This window comes from Neopsephotus bourkii, unplaced genomic scaffold, assembly GCF_033783945.1.
Source record: "Neopsephotus bourkii isolate Nb327-2 ecotype Australia unplaced genomic scaffold, CSIRO-AGI_Nbou_v1 NB_1637, whole genome shotgun sequence".
In the NCBI taxonomy this organism is placed as follows: domain Eukaryota; kingdom Metazoa; phylum Chordata; class Aves; order Psittaciformes; family Psittacidae; genus Neopsephotus; species Neopsephotus bourkii.
The window spans coordinates 8645865-8672776 of record NW_026902112.1 but is presented as its reverse complement, the minus strand read 5'-3'; the positions used below and the strand labels follow the sequence as shown (position 1 = coordinate 8672776).

The window sequence follows — 26912 nt, the reverse complement described above, 5'->3', positions numbered from 1 at the left end:
CTCCTGTAAGGAATTGGAACCTTGGTGAGCCAGCATAGGGATTTTGAAAGCTTATAATCAAGATGAGCAGCTGGTCTAGTGGAAGGTGTCCCTCCCCATGGCAGGGCTCTGGAACTAGATGATTTTTAAGGTCCTCCTCAAACTATCCTGTGATCCTATAACTCTATTCTTTATCTTCTGAAAGTCACCTTCCCTTCTCAGTTCTATTGGGTATCTTATGCATTCATTTCTGTTCAGTGAAACCTCCTGACTGCTCTTCACAGGACAGGTTAACTCCTTCCTAAAATGTCCCCATGGCAGGGGAGTTGGAACTAGATAATCTTAGGGTCCTTTCCAACCCTAACTATTCTATGATTTGGAAAAATGGCAATGTGCTCACTTCTCGCCCCACCAGATAGCCTGAGACTTGAGATACACAGATTTAGGTATTTTTAATTTATTTAAGGTTATTTATTTTATTGTTTCTAATTCTTTAGCAGTGTTTGCCAGGCATCACAGGAAAATAGGTCTGCACAGTTCTAAGTGCCCTACAAATTGTTCTGCTAAGCTTTTAGGAACATCAGTACTGTTGTCCCTAAAAGTGTTGAGTCTGTTATATATATACACATATGCATATATATATATATGTATGAACACATACATATATATAGCATATATATATGCTATAAAAGTATATATGATTGTTATATGGAATAAAGGAAAAGGTTAGCAGGGAAGAGGAATAGGGAAAATAGTATAACAGTAATAGGAGAGAAGTAGTTTTGCACTCAATTTGTCGACCCTAGGTAGCAGTGAGCACAACTTGCCACCTCTGGAGCAATCAGGGAGCTGTTTTCTCTGAGTTTTACTGTGTGACCTCAGTAACAGCTTTCAGCTTGCACAGGAAAAGTTGGGACATTATGTGTGGATTTAGCCTGGGCTGAGCTCTCCTGCTATAGCTAGAAAGTAGACAAGCTGGGAATGATGCCTATGTAAGGTGCCATGTGTACATAACCAGGTTATAGACCTTCAGGACAATCTTTGCAGCAAGGTCTTCAGTAGAATAGAAGGGAACTAGTTTGGAGGTGTCAAAAGCAGAGGTAAAGAGATTTTAACTGTTAAAGTTTGTAATCCAATTATGTCTTAGACAAGGGCTTGGAAATGTAGGCAGAGTGAAAAGGTCAAATCTGGAGAAGTTTTGTAGAAAGTGGCATCAGGATTTAATCACAGACGGGAGGTGTGAGTCATGAGAGGAGATCAAGTCAAAAAGAAAGTCAAGATTGGCAGGAAAAGTCTGATTTTATTTCTGAAATTAAGACACATATGGAAAGGACTTCATGAAAAATTCAGGAGCTGGGTTTTGAGCATGTTCAGTTTTAGAAAGCAGTAAATTATTAACAAAAAGAACTCAGAGACAGGCCAAAAGTTGTTTGGTTTGATGACTCCAGGCTTCAAGATTTTTAGTTTTCAGTAAGTTTGATTGTTATTTGTTTGTTCATGTCCTGTCTAACCAGGAAGAGATTTGTGTCACAGAGGATGACTGAAAATCTCATCTACATATATCTAGTAGTGCAGTTCTTTTGTGGATTCAAATTGGATTTTGAGACACATCATGATGTAGAAGAAGGATGCAATCAGAATAAAGAAGTCATAACACCATAGTAGGGTTTCACAGTTTCCAGGTCACATCTGTCTGGATTACTGTCTCATATCTTAATGCAAAAGTGTCAGAATGGACTAACCATACATAGGAAAAGCAGTAAAACATTTTTCCTATTTATTTATATTTTTTTCCAGTAAAAAAATTAATCCACTGCTAAGTTACACAAATTTGACTGAAACAGGCTGTGACTGAAATTGAAAGAAACTTCATTAAGAATATGTCCATTTTAATGTGCATCTCAGCTTTTGAGCAACTCTGGTCTGCAGGCATTAGGCACATGTAGTCTAGTAACCACACATCACACTTTCTCTGTACATAAAGTGCTGCAATACAGCATTTGTGCCTGGAGTTGTTTAATATCTCTCATTTAGCTCAGCTCATTGCGTTTCAGTCATGGTTGGCCTAAAGGAGGCCTATGAGGCTCAGTGTCCTAGTGCTCATATTTACACAGTTACTGAGATGTGGTAAATAATCTACCTGCCTGTTAATAGGGGGTTATATATTATCTTGCACCAGGCTTTGGCTGCTCTACAAGAACACAAAAATTCTTGTAGCCTGGACATCTCATGCCATATTTCACTGTTCTTTTTTAAGACAAGCATGGAAAATGGGTCATGTACCCATCAATTTACTTTAAATAATCAATATAACTTTTTTTTTTTTTTGCTTTCTTAAAGCATCCTGTGTCTCTATACATCTGAACATGGAGATACCTGCTGTCTCATCTCTCTTCTCATCTGTGTTTGAGTTTCTTCTGCTTCTGACATCACGTATTTCATCATGCAGGTCTCAAATATGACAGTTATACTACACATAGAATTAGTTTAATTACCAACTTAAAAAACAGCTACCTGTTAGATACCATTCCTTATCTATGTAAGAGTCCAGGGTTGCACTGTGTGTCTGTTGAATGGATAATGCAGAACATACTGCTTCCACTTGAAACATTACAAAATCCAGAAAAATAGTTTCCACTTCCATATTCCCATATTCAGTGAGAGTTTAGATAGATTGAGTGGTGAAATACACGTATTTGACTTTTCATGCACAAAATTGAGTACAGGAGCCTGGTTTGGTGTCTCTGCTGTTAAGTAGGCATTACTCCTTTTGTGACCCTGTGCTAGCTCACTAGTATCTCCATAGGGAATGTACCACAATCACCATCCTTATCACTGATTTCTAGAGCAAGTAACATTCCCTGGAGGTCTGCAATCTATTTAGTGCCTACACTAAACCTGCTTTGTGATCAGACTCCCAAACCAGCACATAAGGGCTACAGACTCCTTTTCTTACCATTAACTTTCACAAGTCAAAAACTCTCACAAAGTTTGCATGAGAGGTTTAAAAATCTCCTCTGGAGAAGGACAGGCTTGTCTCACATCCATCACTGCAGAATGGCAGAAAGAAGGAGAAAATCTTAAGTGTCAAGGAACCAGTGAGGAATAAGGTGATTTTTCTTTCAGTAAGCTTTAGGTTAAGCCACGTTATCCATGACCTGCAGTGGTTTTGCACAAACCTGCCAAAATAGAAAAAAAATAGTATTCTATGATATATCCTAGTATGGATTAGAATCATAGAATCAACTAGATTGGAAGAGGTGATTTAAGATCATCAAGTCCAACTGTTAACACTGGCAAGACCACCAATAAAGCATAATTCTGTTTAAATGTAATATAGGGCCTTTTTTTCCTTTTTTTTAACAAGGCAGGGTAAGAATGCTCTTGAAAGTAGCTGTGCCACAGAGAAGCTATAGACAGAAAGTTTTCAATAACCTAAAATAACATGCAAATCCTGTGAAATTTCAAAACTCAGGCATCCATTGTGTGCCAGCCTGCTTGTGTAGCAGATAATAAAAAGAAGTCTTCTGCAAACCTGCTTGGGTTGAATAGATAAAAAGGGTTTGGCCCACATTTGGAAACAAGGCTATTTAAGCAAGCTGGGGCTATGTCATTGAGTATTTTAAGATAAAGATAAGTCAAAAGGAAACACAGAGCTTTGGGAATTTTGAAGTTTTAGAGGTCTGCCTTTGAGCATTTCGATAAGGGCTGGACACAAGCAGTACAAACTCTGAAGTGATTTTCACTTTGATAGCAAATTGGGCACATCACCAAATGACAGGTTATCTTGACTGCCAGAGGAGAAATGAGAGAGGCAGGTGCCATCCATGCGCCAGTAATTTCACAGGGAAGAAGAGATGTCTGTTGTAAAAGACACATGCAAAAGAAAATAGCTCCCATCAAAACCAGAGAGGTTAAACTGAACTACTCATCCCTTAATTAAACCTGTGGTTAATGTGGATTCAGATTTGTTGTTTTAAGATCCCAAACAGAAGTTGGAGGCAGTCAAACCCCAAAGCACTAGTCATCTTTACTCTTGTCTTTTGAGCTAGCGTGACCCAGGTATTTAGAGTTGATTGAAGAAAATTGCACTACTTCTAAATGTTTACATCTGAGATCAAGTAGCACCTAAATTGAACGCTCATCACTTGTCTGCCAAGGATAGATTTGGAGATTAAAATTGGATATAAACATTGTACTGATTTGGAAAAAGAAAGCTTCCTCAGTGCAAATGAACAAGGTTGAAAAGTCCTTTTGCAAGCGAGTCTTACAGGGATGCTGCAGCATCCTCAGTCTGTTGTCATCACAGAGTTAAGAACAGAAACAAACTCGAAGCCATTTAGCAAAAATGATAATCAGACCAGTCAGTATCTATCATCAGCATACTGGCCACTGCAGAAGGGTGATTAAACAGGAAGACACAATTATCAAAGACTAATTGCTTATTGTTGCTAGAACTATATTTTAAATGTGTTTTTTTTTTCTTTTTAATTGCTTTTCAATTGTAAAATGTTTGGGGATGGGAATTCTGCCAGGAATCGGGCAGCTCAGAGGTCCTGTGAAAGCAGTTGCCTCTTTCACTAATATATATTCATGTTCAGCTATACCATCCTCTGCCAACTTTCTTGTTTTCAGGTTCATGCCCCTATGTTAGCTGAAGGTCTCTGGGTTACTGGTACTTGCAGGAAGCTGCACTAGTTTGTTCATGTCTTTTCCTGTATTTTTTTATTCATCCCTGTGTAAGGGCTTTGACCCAAAGAGGAGCTGAACTCTTCAGGTCTGTAGGGGTTTTGGATCAGCAGGCTCTTAGTATAAGGGCACTTTCTAGGACAGGACTAGCAGTGGTTGACAAGGTGAGATATTCATGTAAGTTAAGCCTGTTATAGTACAAACGTCTGTACACCTCTGTGCTCTGTTACTATTGACTGCAGTGAAATTATGCAGGGGATGGATTTGGCTGTGTTGTGTCAGTAGAACAATGAATGAACATGAGGATGTTTTTACGAGTTAAGATGCTCAGGTCTGGTGTGAGGAGCATATCAAAACCACATACAGAATGTTTTATGCAAATTGCTTTGAGGCTCTTATGTTATAAAATAACCATTCAGCGTTTTCATGATGAGAGTGACAGGGAACCCACTTTTTATATTCATGGAAATATCTTTTGTATGGATGTATTCAGCTCTGAAAATATTGCAAGAACTTGTAATGGACGAATGTAACCAAAGCTGTATCTCTGTGTGTAAATAGTTTGCATGAACAGTTTGGAAAATGAAAGGGAGCTGGTCTGTGTGAGGGAGAACAAGTGGGAGGAGGGGAAGCAGAAGCAATGTTTAAGTTCATAAAACGATAGAGATAGATACACAGGAAAATTCAAGGAGCCTTTTGTCTCAATAGGATGACATTACATGCCAGCTCCTCTAAGCAGCCAACTGAACCCTAAACAGGATCCTAAAACTCTTGCTGACCTGACAGGCAGCATGATCAGAGGGATGGGGAACTCTGATTTGGAGACAGGCAGGATCAGCTTGCTCTATACATAGACCATTTCCCTGTAGTACAGTTTTTTTTTCTCCATTCTGATCTCTGTCCCATCTGCAAAATATGTAAGATCAGAAACGGGCAGAATTATTCAGCCTATTTCTAAATGAATTATTCAAAAAATAAATACATAAAATCCTCTTTGCTTTTTAAGTCCCTTACAAAATCCTGAACAAACATTCTTGCAGAAGAGGCCAAGATTAAAAAAAAGTGAAAACCAACCTTGTTCCAGACAGCATGGCCTTTTCCTTGCTCTTTTAGGACAATTAGAAGTAAAGCTGGCCTGGGCAGACATTTTAATCAGCACTTTAGATTTGGTGAACACGGGAAAAGTGAATCATTCTATTGAGATTTTCACTGCAGCATCTCTGCCTTGGGCTCTTGATCTTGGCTTTCCTCCATCGAAGTACCTGATGAACATTATCTAGAGACATCAGCATTGCTGCTGCTCCTCTCCCCTGCTCAAATCACAGCTCCCCCAGTTTCACAGATGAGTAAAACTTGTATTTAGGAACAGTTCTAACAGCATAAAAAATGGTTGATTAACTAAAATTCATCACAGTACACAGTACAGCTGTGCAAGGCTTGCGTTGCTGGGCTCGAAGATCTCTTTTGCCTTTCATGTGAGAAGTGTTCAGTCATTTGGGCATCTCTTGCCTTGAGTTTTATTGACCTACTTGTTTGTGCAAAGCCATGCCTCTGTGAGTTGTTTGCTTGAAGTCTTGAACCGGGTTCCCAGCTGCACTGAATGGCAGGGACCAGTGCATCTGCATCAGCTAGGAATTCAACATCCCATTTAAAGCAAATATCCAATGGAAATTTCCCCATCCCACACTGCAGAGATGAGCACAAACACCCTGCTTGCCTTCCTCTGCAGCCTGTTTTTGAAAATCAACCCAAACTTGAGTGAGAAGAGTAAACATTGCAGGAATATGGATTTCCATTGAGATTAAACATGTATTTGTATGCGGCTTTCCAAAATTAAACTTTCATGGTGGCAAACAGGGAGTTGGGTGTGGAAATGGAATTAGCTATGGCTCAGGACTCTTGACGTACAAGTGGGCCCATGAGTTGGGAGCACTCACAGGGAAACTTGACAAAGTCACAAGAACAACTTACTATGTGTTAATATGAGCAGAGTAAATAACACAAAATGCTGATAATGTTTGGTATTCATTTCCAAGGTGCTCCTTTGGGTGATGTAGACAGAAGTGCACCTGACAGGTGATGGTAAATGATGGTTTTCTTGTGGAGCAGTAGTTGTCTTCTTGTTAGTAATATTCATTCCCTTTTCTTGAGTGTTTTAAGATCCCAAAGGAAAGATGCTAAAAGAATTCTAAAGTATTATTTTTGTGGTCTCCCAGACTTCCTGTGTTGTCAGTAAGCATCACCTATCAGCTGGGCCATGAGCTAGTTTTTCCAACTGAAGGATTAATTCATAGAGATCCTAAAAGGCTTGGCTAAGGCCATCAGTGAAAAAGCAAGGCTTTCCAGTCACCTTTCCTAGTGGCTTGTATCATCTTCATCCTCTGCCTTCTGAATGTGTTAGACAGCATTTTCTGCCTTGGTACAATAAACAGTTAGAGAACATCATAGAGAGGTCTGATGCCTGTTCATGGCAGAAACTGTGTCTTTCTTTTTTCATAGCTATCAAGCATTGCAGGATAATGTTGGCACCAAGGACGCCAACACAGTGGGTGTGTATGTAAATAAGCAGGAAAGGAGAGGGGTATAAAAAAGCAGCCTTCTTTTGGATTATTAAAGTACTTATAAGGATTTAACTTTTAATTAGGAGGAGACTGACAGGTCTTTGTTCTTTTTTTTTTCCCCCTGACAACCAGAGTTCACACTTCCACCTTTTTTTTAGTGTAATTTATGTATGCTGCTTGCATTATACTTGGTCCTTCTCTTGTATCTAAATCTTTGGAGGATGGAGATACGGCCACCACTGTCTTCTGTGCTAGCGACTGTATCTTCTGATTCAGAGCTCCTGTATACTGAAGCCAATAATGATTCACTCTCACAGCAGTGGTGTGAGCAGTCTCAGTTTTTATACGCCATCTGTGTGAGTGAGCTGAATCTGCAGAAATGGGACCCTGTACACATGGCTTTTCCTCTGTTCATGGATGAAAATATTAAAGCAAATCCGTATGGTCCATGAGATGTTTTCTGTGTCAGGAAGGGAGTAAAGCTGCCTGTCAAACCAAGCTGTTCTCTCTGATGAAAGGGGACTGTTTTTAAACACTCCTTTCCATAGTATTTTGCACGCCAGCCATGTGTGTTTTCTCATCTGACATCTCATTGATATCCTTGGCTTCAGTACTGCAGGAGGGAAGGGTGTGCTGGGAGGGAAGGAAATAATCTCTCAATATATACACGAGCACATGCGCACACAGACGCTCTTAAATCTATCTTAAATGAATTGATTGGGGGGGGGGGGGAATAAGAAAGAAAATGAATCTGGTTGAGCCAGACTTAATTGCTTCCCTTTTGTTTGGATTTTCTGTTTTCACATGAAGATATTAGGCAGCAGTGCTCTGAGCTATTGTTAGATAAAAAGGTGGAGACAGAGGGCAGAAGGTTCACTTACAATTCCTACAGCAGAGAGTTGAATTCAGAACTAAAAGGCAAGTTGATGAGCAGCTTGAAAATGAAGATTCATCCATTTGGCTTACTGAGTATTCCTGAAGGTTTCTGCTGATCTGAGAATATGCTTGGGGTTTTTTTTAAGGAAAGCACTTACCTTGCAGGGAGAAGAATAAAAACATAAACTGATATAAAGTAGTGAATTAATACAAGCAACTGGACTTCACTTCTGTGGTGGGAGGTTGGCACCAGATGTTCTTGAGGTCCTTTCCAACCCTAACTGTTCTATGAGTCTGTGATTATAAACACACGTTGTGTGTTCAGATAGTGTAATACCATTATAACCACTACTTTATCTCCATGGTCTTACGGCAGTCCTGCAAGAAGCAATTGGATCATCTTAGGCAGGAGAGCCCATAACAGATTGGAGTGTGCTAGTGCAATATGTGCCATGCGAAACAGTTTTTCTAGCTCTTTCCTAAAATTCAGTAGTGAATCTAACTTCCTTTCACAGAATCACAAAATGGTTGAGGTTGGCAGGGACCTCTAGAGGCCATCTGGTCCAACCCCCTGCCCAAACTGGGCCACCTAGAGCCATTTGCAAAGGACGGTGTCCAGATGGCTTTTGAAGATCTCCAAGGGTGGAGACTCCACAACCTTCCTGAGCAACCTGTGCCAGTGCTCGGTCACCCTCAAAAATATATTTCCTGGTGTTCAAAAGGAAGCTCTTGTGTTTCAGTTTGTGTCCATTGCCTCAGGTCCTGTCACAGTACACCACGAAAAAGAGCCTGGTTCTGTCCTCCTTGCACCCTCCCTTCAGGTGTTTATATACATTGATGACATCCCCCATTGAGCCTTCTCTTCTCTAGTCTGAAGAGTCCTACCTCTCTCAGCCTTTCCTCAGAGGAGAGATGCTTCAGGCCCTTCATCATCTTCATGGCCCTTCACCAGACTCTCTCCATAATGTCCATGTCTGTCTTGTACCGAAGAGCCCAGAACTGGACACAGTGCTCCAGCTGTGGCCTCACCAGGGCTCTTGTCAAAAACTGGGCATCTCCTTTGGAAAGAAAAGGCTGTGGCACAAGCACAGTTCCAACGTGGACACTGGCACAGGTTTTGGATAGCTGCAGCTTGAGCAGTGCAGAGTTGCTTTGTGCTTGCTCTGCCTCTTGTGTCTGGGACTTGGGGCTGCACTTGGACACGTTTGGTCAAGAAAGGATTTTCATCTGGGTAGCTGAGCTTTGACGGCCTGACCTCAGGAATACATGTCCCTTTCTGAGCTTGTTTTGTCTTTGGCACTAACTTTACAGGGTTTTTTTCCAGTTGCTGCACTAAGGCTTGTTCAGTTTGCCAGGCTAAAGGGCATCACAAGAACATGCACAATTTTGTAGGTTTTTTGTCTAAGTCAACAAAGAAAAATAAGTAAATAAAAAAAAAACACTTTGGTGTAAAATGTTGCTTTGTGCTTTGTTTTTTTGTATTTTTTTTTTCTGCAAAAGCTCCTGAAACATAAAAATAGTGTCTGTTCATGAAGAGGGGATATTACTAATGTAAATCTGATGCTGTTGGCAGAGAATAATATTCTGTATGTCATAAGGCAAGCAACTGAGGAGGAGCTGGAGTGATCGAAATGCCTCATGGGCATATGAGATTGTGGGTTTAGGTATTCACACAGAGGATGCTTTCTTACATGTGCCAGGGGCTTTCTCTTATCTCTGAACATGAACCCATAGTGAAATAGAAATGTTCTTGTATTAATAGTGCATCGTAGATAACCTCATGTGAAAAATGCAGCAATACTGCACAACTGGGAGCCCTTTCAGAGTGGGGAATTGGACTGGCTATTTCATAGTGTGGTGGTAATGAAACATTTTGGTTCTGTATAAGCAAATGGGGAAGGTTAGTGGACACATAACTCTGGCTGTCATTGTCCCAGCAGTAGCCAATTTGCAGGCTTTATATTTTCTGCTATCCCAGTAAGGGAAGGAAAAGTAGAAAGTTAAAAATAGAAATCCCACAATGAATTAAAGTGCAAGGACTGAACAAGCTTGTGGTACTGCTGTGTAATTTTTAAATCCCTTTTCTTTGTTATAAGCTGGACTTTAATGTATGTATTAAATTGCAAATTCTGGCAGTGTCTGTCCTGCTCCAAATGGTCACCTCCGTACAGGAGGATTTACTCTGGCTGTAACATGTGAACATGGATCTGTCTAATTACCATTTGTATTGATGGTTCCTGTTTGTATTTCCCTTCATCTGATGCTGTTGATTTGCAGGAGAAGCATGAGAAGTTGTCTATAGCTTTTGCCTTCAAGAGAGGAGGCTAAACAAGTATCTTCTAGTGCCTGTATATAGGTTGGAATCGGGCTTTTCAATAGCAATTTTAACAGCTGTGAACATGTATCAGACTTAACTGAACTGGAAGTAGTTGCCCTGCAATACGGCCTTACACAACACTGCAGCGTTGGGTTTCCTTTCCTAATGTTAACCATGGTTATTAGGTTAATCTAATGTCATTCACTCTTGATTTCATTGAGATTACTTTGTCTTGTTCAGTTTCCTATCAAGATTAATTCATTCTCTAAACCAAGAGGCCAACATTTTGAGGGATCGTTTTCTTGATTTGCAGATATCCTCGTTGATGGCCAGCTTTGTGACTGTGATATTGTGGTGAACTGCAAAGTGGGAGACCCCGTTCCGCTGCAGGTGAAGCTGACCAACTGGAGCAAACACAGTGTGGGGCCCTTTGCTCTCACCGTGATGCCCTACCAGGATTACCAGAATGGGGTGCACAACTATGAGCTGGAAGATGCTATCACCTTTGTTGGATCCAACACCTTCTACATTGATTCTGTAAGTCTTTCTATCATGTGTATCATGATTCCGGATGATGTGCATTTGTAAAGGGCTTCATTATTCAACTGAGTGTTTTAAAGCAGATTAAGTCTTGGAAAGCAGCATGATTATGCCAACTGTTGCTAAAGGTGCTGCTAAATTTGGGGATGTAGATTAATCTCTCTGAAATGGTTTATGACTAATTTCCTATCAAGTAAATTATCAGAGCCAGTAACCTTTGGTCACTCTAGATCTGAATAAGAGTGGATAACCTAGTTAAAATGTTTAGTACCATAAAGCCAGTCGCTTGAGCCACCCACTGCAGCTGCAGTAATGGATTTTAGGTAACTTTTCTTCTCTAGTCCCTAAGAAATACTCATCAGGGTGAGGCAAGGAACTCAGCAAATCAGTTTTAGTCAGATCCTTAGGAACTGCAACAGACTGCAAAAAGAAAGTGCTAAACATTAATGACGAATATGAGGAGCTGGTTCATTTCCTTGTTGCTTAGAATTAAGTTATAAAACTATAAAGAAAAATAGAAAACATGCTTAAAATGAGAGAAAAATAAGTCCTCTTTTTAGAACAATTGAGATTTTGATTTTTTTTTTCTCTCAATTTCTTCTTTGGACAATTCAAGTCTGGGCAAGAAACTGAAGATACCGAACTACTTTCTCCCACATCCTTCCTAAAAAAACTGCTACAAAAGATAAAAAAAAGGAATGAAGAACATACAGACAGCACTGCAGAGAGGAATAAACAGTGTTTCTGGTAACTTATAAAATAAACATGAAGAAGAGAGTGTTTGGGGTAGTGCTTAGGACCTTTGCTTAGGTCAGCTCCTCAGATCACTAATAAAATGTGCCTGTCAGAACTGAATATATAAGTGAACCCTAGTAAAGAAGAAATTAAAGATTAACCACAGTGATAGTTGCCATGCATATTCTTCAGTTACTCATCATGGGAAGAAAACATTTAAAAAAGCTAATGATCATGGAATTCACTATCAACTTGAGTTTTAATGGAGGCCAACTGTATTCTTAGCTGAATACTTTAAATATGTCAACAGAAATCATCAAGAAATGGCTTTCTTTGACTCTGACAGTGTGGGCTTTTCAATCACAGTGGCATTGTTTGGATGCTGAAGGGCCTGACCCTCCAGGCTAATGAGGGGAGAAGGAGGTGTCAGCCTGATCTATTCTTATCTTCTGATTGAGTCTCCTACTGAGCAAGAAGTCAGGAGGTCACATCTCTTGTGCCTGCCCAGGCAGCCTTCTCATACCTTCCAGACCCTGCTTTTGCTCCATTGTTGAGCATTTCTCCTGTAAACAAAGTCCCAAATAAGTTAAAAATAGAGTTGTTTTCTGCTGTTTGTTCTCCTTTTCATCCAAAAAGATGAAATGAAGAAAATGTCAGCTCTTGGGTGAGAAATGTTACATTTTGGAGTATGTAGTATTGATACTTGCGCTATACAGGATAGTGGAGAAAATGCTTAGTGATATTTCTTTAAGGCATAGAGCCCTGCTCATGGAAGAAAATTCTTTGAACAGTGTATCTAATGCTGTCAGAGGGCCCTTCATTCCCTGTAATAACTAATTCAGTAATGGAAAAAATATTTCAGAAAGCCACACCTGGTTTGGGGGCAAGAAGAAAGTGCTGGTTTGTGCGTTTGATGCTTCAGGGAAGGATGAATATACCAAGAGTTGTGTTTGTGGTCTGAGTTTGGCAGAAACTCAGACGCTGGTTAAGAAACTGAAGAATCTCGTGTTTGGGTGACATGAAAGAGATTCAGAGTTCCTCTTTTTATATGTGAAAGCTGAGACACTGAGCCAGATTCCCTGCTGGTGTAACTCAGTGCTATTAAGTATGTGCCCATTATTCTTATAAACTGAGCTCATGGAGCCACAATCATTTCACTTGTTAAATGGAGGTGAATTGGGATGCTACTTTTTCCCAGCTGCTTGTTTCTGCCCCTTTGCAGGAAAGATGCTCCCTTCCTCCCAGCACCCATCATGAGAGACGGTCTGAGCATTTGTTTTCTTGCAAAGTTGGCCAGTTTAGCACAAACTATGTTTGTCAGCAGTTTAAGCTAATTGGGCTGACTTTACACTGACACTGGCAAGGAGGTGGTGACATGATTTATTGCACTGCTGATCTGGGGGCGAGGAAGGATGGAGAACTAGCATATGGTTTGACGTGCCAGTAGTGGGTGGTCAAGAACCAAGCAGGAGCATCAGGTATTACAGCAGGACAGTGATACTTCTCACATCTTGAAAATTTGGTCTGTAGTCATTCTGCTGCAGAAATTCCATTATTGGTGCTCAGCTGAATGTGATTTCTCTGGGGAAAAAAACAGAACCCAAACACGCTCTGCTTTCCTAATCTTCGTTTCATCTTAAGCCTCATGCTCAGCATATCACAGTTATTTTTGTTTCCAGACTAAAAAGTTTCAGATCAGTTTCTGCTGCTACCTGGGAGGCAGGGGATATACACAGGCATTTTCAGCATGCACATGCTGTTTCATAGCATGAATATAAATTGTTTAAAGGGTAAAAGTCATACGATTTCATATTTCTCTTTCTTGTGGCTTGAAGTCCAGGTTAGATGATTTATCTTGGAAGTAACGTAGTGAGTGGTTATTCACCTTTTTGTGCCCTTACTTCAATTCAATGCAGCAGCCTGGGTTTGTGTCACAAAGTCTCTGGTGGGATATACTACTTCAAAAATCAAATTCTTTTTACTGAAAGATTTAAAGGATATTGAGATATTTCCATGCATTTTAAACTAAGAGTATCTTTATTTTGAAGCACAACTTCTAATTTGGTTAACCTTACCTTTCTATGCCTGTATTTAACAGAAAAAGAAGCTTCATCAGTTATCATTTAGATAGCAGACATCTTTGTTCTGTGTGGGGTTTTGAAGCATAAGATAACATGGTGCTCCCCCCATCCATTAAAATACATTGTATTGATTTATATCTTTATGCTCACAGCCTGAAGTTCGGCTTTAGCCATATTATAAAAAATTCTTAGTTATTACCAATAGTGGATTGGGGTTTTTTACTAATTAGTTGATCAGAGTTCATTCTTTCCAAATTAAAACCAAAAACTGTATCTTCTGTAGAGATTACTGTATCTACCTTCCTTCGTCCTTCCTTGTTGCTCCTGCTTTTGCCATTACTATTCTCAAGCAGCTTTCTTAACTTCAAGTGTTATCACGCACTAGCTCAAGTGATTGGCAATGGGAGATGAGGAGAAAATCATTAGTAGGTGGTCATTTTGCATCATCTCAGGAGCTATGATGAACATTTGCTCACTTCTGGCAAGTCCTCTGTGGCCTATCTGGAACGAGTTAGTTTTATTGGCAGTGTCTTCCTCACACTGTAAACTCTTTGGGGCAGCGAACAGTAGCTGGCACTAGCCCTAATCTCCAACTGAGCTCCCTAAATACTACAGCAGGAAAAATAAGGAATAATTAGTTCTATGCAATCACAGTCCCACATGTTAGCAGGGAAGGATTAGAGGTAGAAACTTAATTTTTCTTCTATCTCAGTGGAACAGAGGGGTGATGTGGGCATATCTTTCTTGATTCTTCAGTAATTTTTTTTCTGGGGTAGAAGTTTCCCATCTTTGCTTTCCATGGTTTGGTAGAATTTTAGTAAAGCTGTTTCAGCTCTGGTTCAACTCAGCAAGCATGTATTCAACAGCATCCCAGATCAGCACAACATATAGGCACATATCTAGGTAGTGACACTGCGAGAGCTGTGTGCTGCTAGATTGATTGACAATACAAATTTGGTCTGAATCAGGCACAAGTATATGATCTTCATGTTTCTGGTTTGGTAGATGGGTCATGCACTGCAATCAGTGGTAGAAACATGTAACTTGTGTACACATCTAAACAAGTCACCCTGAGCTCCCTTTGCAGGTAGTGGAGAACAAGTCATCAAGATTGATGGAGCTTAAGGGGGTATTTTGGGGTTTGGAGTGAGTCCAGAGGAGGCCAAGGAGATGGTGGGGGGACTGGAGCAGCTCTGCTCTGGAGCCAGGCTGAGAGAGCTGGGCTGGGTCAGCCTGGAGAGGAGAAGGCTCCTTAAGGGGAGACCTTAGAGCAGCTCCAGTGCCTAAAGGGGCTGCAGGAAACCTGGAGAGGGGCTTTGGACAAGGGCCTGTAGGGACAGGCCAAGGGGAATGGCTTGAACCTGACAGAGGGGAGATTGATATGAGCCCTTAGGAAAAAGTTATTCCCTGTGAGGGTGCTGAGGCGCTGGCACAGTTTGCCAAGAGAAGCTGTGGCTGCCCCATCCCTGGCAGTGTTCAAGGCCAGGTTGGACACAGGGGCTTGGAGCAACCTGCTCTAGTGGAAGGTGTCCCAGCCCATGGCAAGGGTTTGAAACTGGATGAGCTTTACATTCCCTTCAAACCCAAACCAATATATAACTCTGGGATTACCTCATTCTACATTTGATCAGATGAATCCTTGTGTTGAATGGCTGACTCAGATGTGGACAGCCACTCCACAGACATTTGGGTGGATTCTGTTCCAGACTGAGACATCTGAATGTGTAGGTGTCACCATGGAATGCTGGCCAGCTAAGCTCCCATTAGTCAATGAGGGTGTAGTCTGCAGCTAGTAGAACCTGGCTTACACTAACATAGACACCATGGGTGAGATTCAGTTGCCTAAAAGTAGGTCTCTACCATCCTTTAGGTGCTGTGGGTATCCCATCTGGCCTCCACCTCCTGCCAGAAATCCTGTAAATCATCCTCTAAGTCTTGCCAGTGCTGGGCACATGTCTCAGTGTCTTAGATCATCCAAAATGTGATGAGATGCCTGTATTTAGGCAACTGTATCCTGACTGTAGTCTGGCTAGGTAGACTATTCTGTGTTTGCTCCAGTGGCTGCATTGACTAGATGTCTTATTGTAATAGGAGCTTCGATATCTGGTATGCAGAGAGACACCTAAATGTAAGTGGATTAACTTCAAAATCAGTGTTGTACCTAGTACAACAGCTGGGCTGGATCTGGCCCTCTCCTGAACTGCCTGCTGCTGAGGTACCTGTGGTCTTCTGGGAGTGTTTCTAGGCAGCTCCATGAGAGAAGAAGCCTTACTTTTCATAGTTACTATTTTGGAAGAAACTTGTAACTTCTGCAGAGCCACTTGCATCCCAGCAGTGCAGAGGTTTCAGGCTACTTTTGCTTCTCTGTTTCTTACCAAACCACACGTGTTGATTAGAGTAGTGGTGTACAAATGGCCATACGGATTGGATAGACCCCAAACCATGAACCTTGTTGTCTTTTCTGTGCATACTGCACACAGAGAAATCGGGTGCAGGCAGAACAGGACACATACTACTACCTGCCTCATTGGCTCTTCTCCTTGACAAAGAGTAATGGGTTTAAACTTAAACAGGGAAAATTCAGGTTAGATATAAGAAAGAAATTTCTTACTGTGATGGTGGTGAGGCACTGGAACAGGATGCCCAAAAAAGAAGTAAATGCTCCCTCCCTGGTGGTGTTCAAGGCCAGGTTGGACAGAGCCTTGGGCAACATGGTCTAGTGTGAGGTGTGCCTGCCCACTGCAGGGGGTTGGAACTGGATGATCTTAAGTTCCTTTCCAACCCAAACCATTCTATGATTCTGTGATTCTATAATTCTATGACTGGTGCAGACACTTGTGCTATAAAGACAGGAGGAATGAGCAACCACGTAGGCAGAACTTCAAATGAGTGAAAAGGTTGCATGGATGCCTGAAGCCACCTTCCTGCTTGTTAAGCGCTCTGATCAATGCTGTTACAGATATTTCCTTATGGTGCAGATAGATTAGGAAAAACAGATTGGGAGCTTGAAAAAGGTATGGGTCCTGAGGACACTCCATTTGTTGCTTGCCTCCACCCATTGCTGGCATTAGTGTCTGCCCCTGATGCAAGTCCTCATAGTTCCAGTGAGGCAGAAATAAGGCAGGAGGGGAAGGAAACAAGAGGGGAGGCAGCTTGATGTTGTTCTGCATGTCCAGACGCAATGCCAGAGGGCAAGAACTTGTACCCAGAGAGGAGGGGAGATGCCAAGGACAGGGTCAGGAGAACAGCTGTGGCTCCTTTGATCATTCACATGGATGATAGGATGCCCATATGAGTTTGCTGTAGGTCAGAAAAATTGCTCAGCACTGTAGCCAAAGGGAGCCTGGGCTCTGCCAGCTCTGATGATGTTGTGTTGCTTGTGATCAGCCAGGCCACTGTGCAGGAGCAGCAATTTAGGGGATTCAACAAATAAGCCTCATACCCCAGGGGTCTATACATGGTGCATGTCTGCTGCCCAAAGGACCCAGCAATCAAGGTCAGAAAAGCCTCTAGAATAGGACAAAACAGAAACAAACAGCTTATTCCCCTCATGACTGAAAGCTACAGACAACCTTCCTCACTGGAAGTGGTGGAAGGCAACTTTCAGCTCTCAGGCATATTTCTGAGGTGCCCAATATCCCTGGAAATTTCTTCTAGTGGTTCATTTGGCGGTGTTCAAGGCCAGGTTGGACAGAGCCTTGGGTGGCATGGTTTACTGGGAGGTGTCACTGCCCATGGCAGGGGGTTGGAACTAGATGATCTTAAGGTCCTTTCCAACCCAAACTATTCTATGATTCTATGATGCCATCTCCCCCCTCTTTAGTGGTTCATCCATAGAAGAAGGATGATGGTCTAGTCATCATCCTTGTTCTGATCTTCCTATGCAATGGCAAGGTGTTCTTCAGCAAGGGGTGTCCAGAGACACTTTCCCAGTTAATACCCCATTGTTTATATCCCACTTTACCATATGACCAATTTTTTTTGTAGTGGGCAAGAATCCTTATAACCTGCCTCAGAGGTGGTGATGTCCCATCAATTCCCAGTAATGTCCCTTTCTTTTCTCCCCCTGAGTCCAGTCAAGTCCAGCACATGTAGAGAGCTCTCTGCTTCAGCATCCAATACCAGAGTTTCTGTTGTGATTGGGTTTTGGTCTTGGCTTAGCTGAGCAGTGGTAGATCATGCTGTCATTTGGAAACAACACTAGACTCTGTAACATGATGAGCACTGAAGCTTTTGCAGATGACCAAAGAAAGGCTCGTTACCAATGGGTAAAAAATAATATATATGGACACAGGCTTACCCATGAAAGTAGGGATGACCCCATGAGTGTATCTTGAGTTGATAGTTTCAGGATCCATAGAGCAGAAACTGGTAAGATGGCTTGGCTGAGTGAATACCAGTACTGAGGAGCATCAGGTGCCCTTTATTGGTTCTTTTCTGCTGGGATGAAGTTACGTTTCCCAATTTATGTGAATAAATTCCATTCAATTGAATGACTTTGTGCTGATTCCATGTTTTGTATCTGCAACAACTTTAACCCAATTCTAGGCACCCAGAAACTGGCTTTAACATCTTGTAGAAGCAGATATTAATTCAAACATTATCACATGCTGAACAGTCGTAGGAGTGTGAAAGTTGGGAATTACTTAAGTGTCTTGCTGAAATGATGGACTGAGATACATTATTTGTTGTAAAGATATGGATCGTAAGTGGTTTTGAGATGAAGGGAGATACGTAAATGTAGGAACAGTGTGAACTCTGCATTTAATTTGGACAAGTTAAATCAGGGTGGCTACTTTCTGTGGGATTTTTCTTGATAATTTTTTCAGTGATGGTGTATATTAAAGATTCCTGTTCAGAGTCTGCAGTCAGATTGTGTCTGAATAATAAGTGGCATGAATTTAGTTATTACTAAGTTGTTAAATGGTGTTTAACCATATGTTTGACATGAGTTCAGAGATACGATTTAGGCCTGGTTTGATCTGTGCCACAGTTTTGCTGCACAAGAGAATAAGGCAGGATTTAATTTTCAATGCTCCAGTTTTAGCATTACAAGAAAAGGGACAAGATCTTTATTCCTCTATGTATGAAGGCAATATTGAGATGTGAATCTACAATGCTTTGAGATCATCTGAAGGAGCTACTGAATTGCAAAGTGACGTTATTATTGGTTTAATTATACTGAGTTTCATGTTCTCTTTTCCAGGTGAAGCCGACCAAAGACTCTGTGTGCTTTGGAGCACTTCTCTTTCTCTACACAGGCGATTTCTACCTGAATATCAAATTCCATGAAGACAACTGCAGCAGAGAGCTGCCTCTCTCCTGGTTCTGCCTTCCTAGCGTCCACATTCGTGCTACGGAGCCTGTGGTCCAAACTAAGCTGTAAATATGCTGTGTGCTGTTTGATTAACCATGGCACACAGAAATGCTTGGCACATCCTCTGCTTGACCCCAGCTTGTTTCTGTCCAACCCCAGGCCACAGTCCCTCCTTTGGAGGAACAGCTGAACACTTTCTGATTTGGCTGATAGTCATTTGGGCAGCTGCTTTAGCTAATTTCAGAGAGAGACAGAGAGACAGATTATAGCTATGCTAGAGTTTTCCTCTGCTTCAAAAAAGCCTTTGAAACTGCTAATATATGCATTATACTTCCACAAACTCTTGATATCAGTGGGTTTGAGAGGGTCTCAAGGGCTGAATTTAAGAGGGCTGAGTTTAACCATGTGTTTGAAGGTCTCAGTTCCGAATTGAATAATCCCAGTTTAGCATTTTTCAACAGGAGTTGTGTATCTGTATGAAATTACTCCTGGCTTACGCTGGACCTGTGACATGTACCCTTGAGGTGTAGGTCTCTCTTAGGTTTGTTCACAGGCTTGTTCTTATTCACTTGTTTGCTGAGTATTTGGTATCTTTGGTCAGAAATAACAGTGGTGATGCTTCTTCCTGTGTTACTGAAAGTAAGAATAGCAAATGTGCCTCCAGCTATTCAATTCCTCCCCTGAGCTCAGTGACACTTGCTCCTGGTAAAGTCACTCTGTTTAGTCTGGTAGATCTGTGAACAAGTGAGGAAAGGCAATGAACAGCTAAAGAGTTAAAGAGTTTTATCCTTCAGAAAGAAAATGAGCCAAGTTTTGGGTTGCCCAGGGCTTGCCTGTGAATTTGGGCTTTCACAGTTCTGTTTCATACAGCCATTTGAAATGATTGAAGACAAAGAGCCACCAGAATTAATCAGCTGGTCATTAAAATCACTTTGTGTGAGTTTTCATAACTTTTCTGATCAGACTTTTTGTGCTAATAGACTTGGCTTGAGACTGGTTGGTTATGTGGTTGTGTTTTTGTATAAAGAGACCTGCATTTACCCCATGTAAAGCAGGGAGATGTCTTAGCTATATGATTAATATATTATTTGTTGGACTGTATGTTTCTAAACTGTCTCAATCTTTTCTTAAATTAACAGCCTGCAGCTCTTAAAATCGGTGGTAGATATGGCAGGGGTGCTCCAGGTAGCTCAATAGGTGCTGAATCTACATGCACAACCTCTTTGCAGACTTTCTGTTTGTTTAGGCTTCATCCACATGTAGGCATGCCACTTCATGCCTGACCTGGTCCATCCTGCTCATGTGGTACATTAGCCCAGGTAGCGCATTCTGGCTCTCTGCACCATGCCCAGATGTGTCTAGTGTTTTCTGTAGGAATGACAGTGCTCAGAACCCAATTCGTTGCATGTTTGCAAATGACTGTAATGTATTAATCAGAAATGTATTTCTGATTTGAGGGAATTATAGCTAGAGCATGATAGCTGTATTTCCACTGTATGCAGGGTATTATCTCTAAAGACCTGTATTTTGGCAGTGTTACCAGTGTTTGCTCTTGAGCCATGGCTCTGTACACAGCTTCAAATGCCAGAGTGGAAGTCTTCTGTCTTAAACTGATGAAAAACTGAGACCAACTGAAGATTTACTTGCAGTGATGTACTGCTCTGTCAGGTGCCATCATGCAATGTCCAGTAAGAAAACTGTTCCTTAGACTTGAGCAGTGGCTCTGGGATAGAGAAACCCATGGAAGGAAGGTACAGCCAGCCAAGTTAGGCATGATTTTGGTGTTGGTGGAGCTTGGTTGAGCAGGTTATGCCATAAGGCTAAATTCTCTGTCACTAGACAGGTGGTACACACTGACACAGAAGATCACAGGAGAACAGGAATTAAACCAGTTAATCTCTGTAGAAGCTTGCTTTTGACGTGTGTCTGTACTGTGTTACACAACACTGTTACAGCAAAATCCAGATTGGGTTTTATTCAGTATTCCCAGCAGGTAATCTGCAGATGGTAGGAATGCAGCTAAGGCTTTGTAAGGACCACTTGCATTTGAAACAAACACATTGCAAAGCAGATGCTGTTGCAGTCAGGATGCTTCTGCTTACCTGTCTAAGGGATCATTTCCTTAAGTTAGTTTATCTGAGAAGATACTGTTCTGTGAAGCCTATACTGAGATGCAACACTCCTTTGCTGTTTACTTATAAGGCATCCTGATCCACAGTCTGCTGAAGCTGTTGGAAAGGGATCAGATTTCATTATAACAAAAGCAAGCTGCCTATTTCCTATGTATCCAGTATGCCATTATAAATCTGCCATATGTGCTCATAAACACAAGTTTTTATATGTGAGCTGACCCTTAATGGTCTATCTGTTCATTGTCTGGTAGACCACTCTGTCCCTTGTCAACTTCAATGCTTAGCTGCTTTTGGCATTTATGATATCTTTCCCAATTTTCTCACACTTCCTCTTGTCTTGGTGAGAGAGATAAAACACAAGAAATTCTTCCTTCTGGGGGTCATTTGTGACTTTTCCAGAAGGGGAATATTTAAGTGTCAGCATAATTTGGAGAAGAGTGAGGGGAAGATACTTGAAATGAGAATACTGTGTCACTGGGGTTGCTGTCAGGATTGGTCCTTGCAGTTTTTGAAAAAGGGGTCATAGTTCTTTTGATCTGCTCTCCTTTTCTGGAACTGAAAACTTGCTTTTATCTCTCCAAACTACCCAGCTATTATTTTGAACATGATGAGCTAAACCATGCATTGTTACACATATGTAAATCGGATACGATTTCACTTGGTTGAATTAAATCATTCCTAATTTAAATCACTATTGCTGAGAGCAGATGTTGGTCCAATATATGCATTGGAGAAGCGTGAGTTGTGTAAATTGAAATGTCTGAATAAATACTGTTGTATGTTATTTACACCTCTGCCTGTCTCTTCTGTCTGTAATACTTGATAGTGTTCTTCTGTAGAATAATAACATATATCTTGATGCATTCTGTCTCCAAAAGGATGTATTTGACACTGGAACTGAAATTTCAGCCTTACTCACACTTTCTCTTCCTAGATGAAGTCAGAGCAGATGAAGGATGTGTGACTTCTGTGTCGGTCTCCATTAACTGTCATCTGAGAGGAGAGAGATGCACTCACATGAAAGGTTACTTATGCCTCAGTAGCCTAATATTGATAAGGAGGGTGGTGAAACACTGGCACAGGTTGCTCATAGAGGTGGTGGATGCCCCATCCCTGGGAACATTCAAGGCCAGGCTGGATGGGACTCTGAGCAACCTGATCTAGTTGAAGATGTCGCTGCCTGTTGCAGGGGGGTTGGACTAGATAACCTTTAATGGTTCTTTCCAACCCAAAGTATTCTTTGATTCTGTAAATTTATGATCCCTCCATCCTCTACAAAAAGAGCTCAAAGACTGAAAGAAGGACTACTTAGGGAGGTGGTATATCTGGGAAGACTGACAGAAAGCACTTGTTTTCTGTGCATCATCTGATGTCCAGACTTGTTTGAGCTCCTTCTATCAAAGAGTCCTGAGGCTCCTCTACTTGGGTTCCCAGTCTAGAAGATCTTAAGCTTTCCTTAGTGAAAAGCCAGCTGCACTCCTCCTTCCTTGGATCCTCTGTCTCGCTTCCTGGGCATGGGCAGTTTGTCTCTCACTGAAATAGGACTATCCATCCATCCGTCCCACTTTCACTGTGCACACTAGAAGTGTCTGCCAGCAACATGGAATGTTAGGAATGCCTTCTAGAGCTCTGGCCTTGCAGCTGAGCTGTTTGGGCACAGCTTGCATTTGAAGGCTTTCCTGCAGGTATGTGCTTTACAGAGGTTTTAAACACAAATGCTCTTTTCTTAATACAGAAGACACACAGATTTCATGCCCAGTGTTCAATGCTACATGTTTGTTTGCTTTTGCAGATCATGCTGGGGCTTACATCAGTGTCCTTGGGTTTTCCAGCATCTTTTTAGTTCTTGTTTTTTCATCTCTTTCTTACTTCATCCTTCCCATCAGCACTTCCACTCACTGCATTTCTGCTTCTATTAGGTTGGTCCTAATAGAAAGCATCAACATATGCCTTTCTTTTTCTCCCTCCTTCCTCTGCATCTCTGCATCTGAGCCCTCCTACCAAAACACTTTGGTCATCTGCTGGGGGAAAAAAATGCTTCAAAGCTGAAATTGTTAAACTTGTTTCTCATTCCTCTTTTATTTCAGTTGAATGGGACCCTGTTGATTTTATTACTATCTGGTGTTGCTTGTTTTAGTGACTGTTGTGGTTTAAGCCCAGCTGGCAACCCAGAACCACACAGCCGCTCGCTCACTACCCCCCTTCCTCCCCCTGTTCCCAGAGGGATGGGGAGGAGAGTTGAAAGGATGTAACGCCCATGGGCTGAGATAAGAGCAGTCCAGTAACTAAGGTATAACACAAATCACTACTGCTACCACCAGTAATCATAATGATAAGGGAAATAACAAGGGAAGAGACTACAGCCACTCAGCACCGGACGACCAATACCCAGTCCAACCGGAGCAGTGAAATAGCCCTTCCGGGTAACTGCCCCTAGTTCTACATCCTGGGCATGACGTGCTGTGGTATGGAATACCTCTTTGGCTAGTTTGGGTCAGTTGTCCTGTTTCTGCTTCCTCACAGATTCCCCTCCTCCCTGGCAGAGCATGAGGCTCAGAAAGTCCTTGACCATACCAAACATTACTAAGCAGCAACTGACCAGCAGGTTGAAGGAGGTGATCCTGCCCCTTTATTCTGCTCTTGTGAGACCTCACTTGGAGTATTGTGTGCAGTTCTGGTGTCTTCAACATAAAAAGGACATGGATCTGTTGGAACAAGTCCAGAGGAGGGCCATGAGAATGAGGGGACTGGAGCACCTCCCATATGAAGATCGGCTGAGAAAGTTGGGACTGTTCAGCCTGAAGGAGAGAAGGCTGCATGGAGACCTCATAGCAGCCTTCCAGTATCTGAAGGGGGCATATAGGGATGCTGGGGAGGGACTCTTAATTAGGGACTGTAGTGGTAGGACAAGGGTAATGGGTTAAAATTTAACAGGGGAAGTTTAGATTGGATATAAGGAGGAAATTCTTTCCTGTGAGGGTGGTGAGGCACTGGAATAGGTTGCCCAGGGAGGTTGTGAATGCTCCATCCTTGGCAGTGTTCAAGGCCAGGTTGGACGAGGCCTTGGGAAATATGGTTTAGAGCGAGGCGTCCCTGCCCATGGCAGGGGGATTGGAACTTGATGATCTTAAGGTCCTTTCCAACCCTAACTATTCTATGATTCTATGATTCTAAAAACATTGGTGTTATCCGCGCTGTTCCCAGGCCGAAAGTCAAAACCACAGCATTGCACCAGCTACTAAGAAGGAGAAAAATGACTGCTACTGCTGAACCCAGGACAGTGACTCTTAGGCTACTACATTCATGGTGCACCAATTTCGTAACACCGATAGGATTTGTGTAGGTAGATGGCATCATTTAACATGTATTGATTACTTATTCTCCCTGTGTTCCTGATCTGGCAAGCTATCTAAGCATGTGCTTAATGTTAAGCACATCACTAGATCTACTGATTACTGCTAATTCAGTCATGCATGTGCTTGAGGAACTTGTAAACGTGTCCAGATGCACAATCTGCATCTGAACCCACAAATCTGAGATTGAGGCCCCTGCTCCATGACATTGCGTGGGCCATCACCACTGGCTCCCAGGACCCCTGGTACAAGGAGAAGACATCTCACCAAAATCCAGCACTGTCATTTTAGTATGTGAGGGATAAATATACACAAGTCTGGGAGTGCAGAAGATCCTTCCAGGCTCAGTGTATATCTTTGCGAACTACAGCAATGAAACTTAAGGGCATATATCACATGCATAGTCTTGCTTGGGAAATCATGCTGTACTCAAAAGTGAGGCAATGTTCAACTACCTCTTGCCTGCAGTTGCTTTTCCAAGTGCTTCTCTTCCAAGGGCTGGTACAGCACAGGCTGCCCCAGCATCCTCTTAGCCTCCCTATCTTCACATCTCCAGGAGCTGCTCAGGCATTACTTTGGCCTAAGGGAAGACATATGTTAGCAATGAGGAAACACAGCACCACTTTGGTGATGAAGGAGCACTGGGTTCTCTGAAGAGAAGAATTCATTTTGGCCCAATATACTCTGATACCATGACTGAAGAAGGGTGATTTCAGCCCCTTTTCAGCATATATTCATTGTGAAGAAACAACTGCAGATGCTGCCATAAAGAAATCAGGCCAACTATTGAAATAGTTTAACAATGAGCATCTTGTTAATGACTATGAGGATGTCAACACTAATCTGTGTCAGAAACAGGGCCCTTCTGCTCTCCAAAGTCTGCCCATGGTCCAGTTTAGGCATCTCTCTACCACCTCCTTTCCCAACAGCACAGATCCCATTCCCTCGCTATCTCTTTTTCTGATTTGCCTCTTTGTGTGGCCACACCAGACTGAACTCATGCAATGGGTTTGAATTGAAAAGGGGAAAGAACAGGCAGGGGAGTGTTTTCCTGTAGTGTTTGTACACGTGCGTGAGGTGGTTATTGATGTGCAGCTCAGACGTTGCACAGATTCTTGAAGCCCTCATGGACACATTTACACAGCACAGGGGTAAATAAGCAGTGGGGAAAAGGGAGGGTTAAAATGCAGAGAGAAATGATACGAGGCTACAAGCAGAGACACCTCTGCAAGGTGCCTAAAGTGAACTGAGATGAATCAAGGCCAAATGATGGGTTATGTAACTGCCACGGCATTAAAAATAGGTTACGCTGCATATTAAGATTTCATGTATAAACTATTTATAAAGCAGTCATGAATGTTAGATATAGTAAGCACGTTATGCACATGAATACTTTGTGTTCCAACATTATCGATGGCTCTACATGCAGTAGCTGCAGGTATTATAGATGGATAAGTCAAAGCTATAGAGACCAACAGTTCAATAGCAATATACAATAATTGATTCATCAATCACTTAAACATGTATTAAGCATTTATGTGTTCTTTATAAATGGAACCTTAAATATGAATCGTGTCCTTAAGAAGTGTGGAAAACAGGGAACTTTTCCCATTTCATCTTCTTTTTTATTCCTAAAAAGAGAAGAATTAAAATACCTCTCTCAATATAATGATTGTACTTTCCCTCACCTCTGGCTTGAGAGAGGCTACAGGCTCCTGAGAATTAAAAAGGTTTGGATGTGCTCCCCTCTGCCTGCAAATCTGTTTCATGTCTGTTGTGGGTATGGGCTCCAGGGATGCAGAAGGATGTCACCCCAGGAGGATGTCACCTTGCCAGGCTGGCTGTCTCCAGATCCCTGGAGGAAGCACAAGAGCAAAGGTAACGTGAGTATAAAGTGAGTAAAGAGCAGAGCAGGAGAACCATTAAATGAACAGGATAATTTAACTCATAAACCCTACAGCCAGCTGTGGGTATTTGCTTACATGGAAGAGAAGATGCCACCTCAGCACAAAGCAGACCAGGTAAGAGTTTTCCCCTTCCCTACCATGGCATCTGCAATGTAAACAGAAACCCGGAATAAGGTGTAAAGATGTAAAGCTCATCCCATCCCAGTTCACACTCCCTTGGAGAGCTGAACATCACAAGATTTACTAGGGAAAGAGATACAAGATGCTCCTGTCTTTCCACACTTGGCTGACATCCTGGCCAGGGCTGTGTCTTTACAAGTCCCTTGAGGAGGGCATTGCAGGGATCTGGCCCAGGTCTGTAGTATTTGAATTGTGTACTGATATTAGCCACTTCCATGTTGTGTCAGAACAAAGCCCTTGGATTA

At 41.9% G+C, this 26912-nt stretch overlaps 1 protein-coding gene across 3 annotated transcripts in view; it reads left to right on the top strand.

Moving 5' to 3' along the window:
- Positions 1-22015, top strand: part of TRAPPC9 (trafficking protein particle complex subunit 9) — a 498862-nt gene extending 476847 nt beyond the window's left edge. For all 3 annotated transcript variants that reach the window (XM_061374152.1, XM_061374153.1, XM_061374154.1), the window contains 2 exons: positions 10736-10959; positions 18985-22015. In XM_061374152.1, the coding sequence (XP_061230136.1) occupies positions 10736-10959; positions 18985-19164 (404 nt within the window). In that variant the 3' untranslated portion in view covers positions 19165-22015. The remainder of the gene's footprint in view (positions 1-10735; positions 10960-18984) is intronic.
- Positions 22016-26912: the final 4897 nt, after the last annotated feature.